We start from the raw sequence: 5,579 nt of genomic DNA on the forward strand, positions 1-5,579 counted from the left end.
TTTAATCACTCTCAGCTTCATCTTCTCCCAATTTTCGAATTTTAAGTGGGAATATTGAATTTCTTTGATTTCTGATGTTTTAGGATCCAATTAGCTTGAGAGAAACGTTCACTCTTGCTTATGTGAAGCTTGGGTAAGGTGAGGATACGATAATTCTATTTTAATTTCATTAAATTTGAGCTTTGAGTATTAAATTGGGTATATATGTATTATGAATGTGTATTAGGTTGAAAATAAATAATTGGAGCTTGAAATTATGAATATTGGAACTTGGAGGAAGCGGATTAGTTGAGTTTTGAGGGGCTATTTTGGTTTTGAATAAATAGCTTTGGTCGTTACGTGGAAATCGGCTAAGGTATGGTTTAGGTTTCTTGCATTTAATATATAATGTTCTGTGAAAACTTAGGCTAGATGACCATTGGATAAGTTGGAATGCAGGTGTATGTTTAATGTTTAGTAATTTATCGATGAATATATTTGGTTGAAGTTTATTGGATAATTAGTTTTTAATTTTGGATGGTGAATGTTGTTATGTTAATTTGGAGAGAATTATGGTTGAATGTTATTGTTGATTAACTAATGATTTGGTGAATTATTGATTTGAGGTATAACTATTGTGGAGGTTGTTGTGATAATGAGGTATTTTGTGTTAAAAGCCTAGGATATGTTGAATTGAAAAGAATACAGGTTTGGACCCGAACAGGGTGGCAAAGTCCGAGTTTTAGAGGAGATGCTGCCGAAATTTTATAAAAATTAGAGATTTTGTTTATATGATTATTTAAAAAGATTTAGATTCAAAGGTTATATGGTTCGATTTTGAGTTATTAAGAAAATGAGCATGTTTTAAGTTTGATTCATTTAGAAAAGAATGAATTATGTTTTGAATTGGAACTATTGATGGACGGAATGGGAAGCGTGATAATGAAGGATAAGGATTGTATATGATTGATGTATGATGATGAATGATATGCGATTGAGAATGATGTTGATGTTGATGAATTATAATTGAATTATTTATATGGCTTGTGAATTTGAATAATCTGAGATACGAGATTCCCTGGATTAAGTGCCGTGGCTTGCCACCACGTGTACCAGGTTGAAAACTCGATACTCTGTTGACCCTACGACGTAAGTGTGACCGGGCACTATATAAATTCCCGAGAATGTTACCCCCATTGAGCAATATTGATTATTTGAGAAAAATCTATGCATAGACTCTTGGGGATGCACGTCGGGGGACAGTCTAAGGACAATTCAGACTTGTCGGGTTGGCTGGATAACCGACAGATGAGCCTCATCAGCCATAGGACAGGCATGCATCATATGCATATTACTTAAATTACTTGCTTGTGCTCTAATTGGGTGTGCGTATCTGTATTTGCCATGCTAAATGTATATTTGTTATCTGCAGTACTTGTAACCTTCTTGTGTTTGCCTTTGTCTGTTTAGTTGTCTGTGAAAATGCATGATGGAGTTGGAGGTATGGAGGAATGGCAGTATGGGATTTAGATTTAAGGTTAAGTTAAGTTAGGATTAAATATTTTTAGAGAACCACCTTTTATGGCTTCTGTTTAATACTTTAAGCTCTACAATCTGAGTGTCGGCGTTCTAGGATTGCCTCTGGCATTCCCAGGACCTTATATATTATGTGTGTGGCACCTTTACCATACTGAGAACCTCCGGTTCACATTCCATACTATGTTGTTATTTTTCAGATGCAGGTCGAGAGGCATCTCGTTAGGCGTCTGGACTCTTGAAACGGAGTGGTTACTGGGATATTTTGTTATGCTATGATGTATATATATGTACTTAGTTTTCTCTCCGCATGACTTATTCTTTTTGATCCTCTTAGAGGTTTATGGAGAGGCAGGATTGTGTATATGTACTTTTGGGTTTTGGATATGTATGTATATATATGTGTAAATATTCTCCGGCCAGTCTTGACTTCGCAGGCTGAGTTAGGAGCTTGATATTTTGTATCTTTGGCACTCTGTTCCCACTTCTGTTAGCTTATGTTTGATAGTTATGGTTTTCTTAGCACGTAAGTTAACTCGTTCCTTGAGCGTTGCGCCTTTATTGTGCGATTTTTATTTCCCCCTTTTCTTCAAGGCTCCTAGCATATTATAACTCTTCTGCTATTATATGTACTTATTTTATTTTAAAGGTCGTAATACCACATCACCTCTGTTTTACGACTTAAGCGTAAAGCTTTGTGTGGTAGGGTGTTACATTAATGGTATCAGAGCAGTTCGTTCCTATAGAGCCTGAAAGACGGACTGATTGTGCTTCTGTGCATTCTCTGTATATGTGTTTATGTGCTATTAGGATATCTGATTGATATATATGGCATAAACGTTTGTGAGCATGCATTTGGAACTTAAAGCATTAGACCTGCGATATTGAGACTGATCAACTTAATATCACTTGTTTGGTGTGTATAGGGACCAGATGTCGACTCGCGGACGCGGTCGCGGGCGAGGTAGAGGTAGGACAGGCACCGTTACTCCTGTACCCACAGGGACTGATCCAGTAGACTTTATGGCTGCCTTGGGAAATATGGCTGCAGCTATGCAGGCAACAGCTGAGGCACTGGGTAATCAGATAAATCAGGGTAATCATGGGAACAATAATGATGGAGACGGTCCTATGACACTTGCTACATTTCTGAAAGTTCGCCCTCCGACTTTTAGGGGAACCTCAAATCCCACTGATGCAGATAATTGGATTCAGGCTATGGAAAGGGCATTACAGGCACAACAGGTTCCTGAAGAGCAATGGGTTGAATTTGGAACTTATCAGTTGCAAGGTGAAGCTCAGTATTGGTGGCAGGGAACACGACGTATCCTGCAGCCTGATGGTGCTGCGATTCCTTGGGAGGTTTTCCGGACAGAGTTCTATAAGAAATATTTTCCTAATTCAGCCAGAAATGCCAAGGAACTTGAATTAATGCAGTTAAAGCAGGGACAGATGACTATTGCTGAGTATACTAGCAAATTTGAGGAGTTATGTCGCTTTTCTCGTATCTGTCAAAGTGCGCCTGAAGATTTTGCTGAATGGAAGTGTATTAAATATGAGGGAGGTCTTCGGAGCGATATTCTGAGCTTCGTTGCCCCAATGGAGATCAGGGTATTTTCTGAATTGGTGAATAAGAGTAGGGTGGCTGAGGATTGTGTGAGGAAGGCGGCAGCAGAGAAAGGGAGTTTGAGGATGCCTTTTCAGAGGCCTTCAGGGAGGAACTTTGCTCCGAGAGGTAGGAATTTCAAACGTGGAGGTTTTTTTTCGCAGCAGACTCAGGGTCAAGGTAATTACAGAAGGCCGAATACCAATGCTAGTCAAGGAAAAAGGTTTGGGAAGCAGCCACATCAAGATCTGAATTGTCAGAAGTGCGGAAAGTATCATCCTGGAGTTCCATGCAGACTAGGACTTGGAGTGTGTTATTCCTGTGGACAGCCCGGGCATATAGCCAGTAATTGCCCTGAGAAGAAGAAGTATGAGACTGGTAGGGTGCAGCAGCCGGGGAGAGTATACACCACTTCTACCATTGGTGCTGAGGGATCTGAGACACTGATTAGAGGTAATTGTGAAATGGCTGGTAAAATCTTAAATGCTTTATTTGAGTCAGGAGCAAGTCATTCATTTATTGCATTTGAAAAGGCCCATGAATTAGGATTGAGAATGGTGGTTCTAGGTTATGATTTGAAAGTATATAATGCTACTCATGAAGCTATGGTGACTAGGATAGAATGTCCACAAGTTCCTTTTCGAGTGCAACAGCGTGAATTTGTGCATGATTTGATTTGTTTGCCTATGACTGGTCTTGATCTTATTTTGGGATTGGATTGGTTATCCAAGAATCATGTTTTACTTGATTGTTCTGAAAAGTCAGTACAGTTTATGCCGGAAGGGTCAGAAGCACCGGTTGTGGTGAATAGTTACTATTTGAATTCTGTGATAGTAAACTGTTCTGGAACCGAATGTCAGGGTATTATGTTATTAACTGCGGGAGTATCAGGTGATGATCAGAGTTTAGAGCAGATTCCCGTTGTATGTGAATTTCCAGATGTGTTTCCGGAAGATATTAATGAATTCCCACCTAACCGAGAGGTTGAATTTGTAATTGAGTTGGTACCTGGATCCGGTCCGATTTCAATTACTCCTTATAGGATGTCGCCTTTAGAAATGGCTGAACTGAAAGCTCAGCTGGAAGATCTGTTGGGTAAGCATTTTATCCGACCAAGTGTTTCTCCGTGGGGAGCGCCAGTGTTACTGGTAAAGAAGAAGGATGGGAGTATGCGGCTGTGTGTCGATTATCGGCAATTGAATAAGATCACTGTGAAGAATAAATATCCGTTGCCTAGAATCGATGATCTAATGGATCAGTTACAGGGTGCCGGTGTATTTTCTAAGATTGATTTGCGATCCGGATATCATCAGATAAGGGTTAGAGACGAGGATATTCCGAAAACTGCTTTCAGAACCCGTTATGGTCATTATGAGTATACAGTGATGTCTTTCGGGTTAACTAATGCCCCGGCAGTATTTATGGATTATATGAACAGGATTTTTCGACCGTATCTGGACAAGTTTGTTATTGTCTTCATTGATGACATTCTTGTTTATTCTAAGACTGAAGAGGAACATGCTGATCACTTGCGGATTGTGCTTCAAATTCTGAGAGATAGGAAGTTATATGCTAAGTTATCTAAATGTGAGTTCTGGAAGAGTGAAGTGAAGTTTCTTGGCCACGTGGTGAGTAAGCAGGGGATAGCTGTGGATCCTGCTAAGGTGGAAGCAGTGATGAATTGGGAGCGACCAACTTCAGTGACAGAGATCAGGAGTTTCCTAGGTTTGGCGGGGTATTATCGTAGATTCATTAAGGGATTTTCACAGCTCGCCTTACCTTTAACTAAGTTGACTAGGAAGGATACGCCTTTTATCTGGACTCCGGAATGTGAAGAGAGTTTCCAGGCATTGAAGCACAAGTTGACTACTGCACCTGTATTGGTATTACCTAAACCAAGTGAACCATTTGAAGTGTATTGTGATACATCTCTGAAAGGGTTGGGGTGTGTTCTGATGCAGCACCAGAATGTTGTAGCATACGCCTCACGGCAGTTAAGGCCGCATGAGATGAACTACCCGACACATGATTTAGAACTTGCTGCTGTTGTGTTTGCTTTAAAGATTTGGAGGCACTATCTCTATGGTGTTAAGTTTCTTGTTTTCTCAGACCATAAGAGTTTGAAGTATCTTTTTGAGCAGAAAGAGTTGAATATGCGTCAGAGGAGGTGGATGGAGCTTCTGAAAGATTATGATTTTGAATTGAATTATCATCCAGGAAAAGCGAATGTTGTAGCGGACGCTTTGAGTCGGAAGTCTTTATATGCAGCTTGGATGATGCTACGGGAGGAAGAGTTACTGAAGGCATTCCAAGGTTTGAATTTGGGAGTTAGAGAAGAATCTGGAATCCTGTGTTTGAGTCAGTTGCAAATTTCTAGTGATTTTAAATTAGAACTTCTGAAGGCTCATCAAGATAGTGAAGCGTTACGTAAGGTATTACCAGCAGTTGAACAGGGAAA

General features: G+C 39.9%; 1 protein-coding gene across 1 annotated transcript; it reads left to right on the forward strand.

Annotated features, from left to right (window-relative positions):
- The first annotated feature begins 277 nt into the window (after positions 1-277).
- On the forward strand, positions 278-4,631 carry LOC140176709 (uncharacterized). The gene is made up of 3 exons (XM_072208254.1): positions 278-355; positions 2,442-3,499; positions 4,627-4,631. The coding sequence occupies exons 2-3, from the start codon at positions 2,449-2,451 to the stop codon at positions 4,629-4,631; spliced, it is 1,056 nt and encodes a 351-aa protein (XP_072064355.1). The 5' UTR covers positions 278-355; positions 2,442-2,448.
- The last annotated feature ends 948 nt before the right edge of the window (positions 4,632-5,579 follow it).

Source organism: Arachis hypogaea, chromosome 12 (genome assembly GCF_003086295.3).
Source record: "Arachis hypogaea cultivar Tifrunner chromosome 12, arahy.Tifrunner.gnm2.J5K5, whole genome shotgun sequence".
NCBI lineage: Eukaryota > Viridiplantae > Streptophyta > Magnoliopsida > Fabales > Fabaceae > Arachis > Arachis hypogaea.

What these genes read in the sequence shown, in the direction of transcription:
- LOC140176709 (XM_072208254.1), top strand. Translation starts at nt 2,449, where the DNA reads ATGTCGACTCGCGGACGCGGTCGCGGGCGAGGTAGAGGTAGGACAGGC.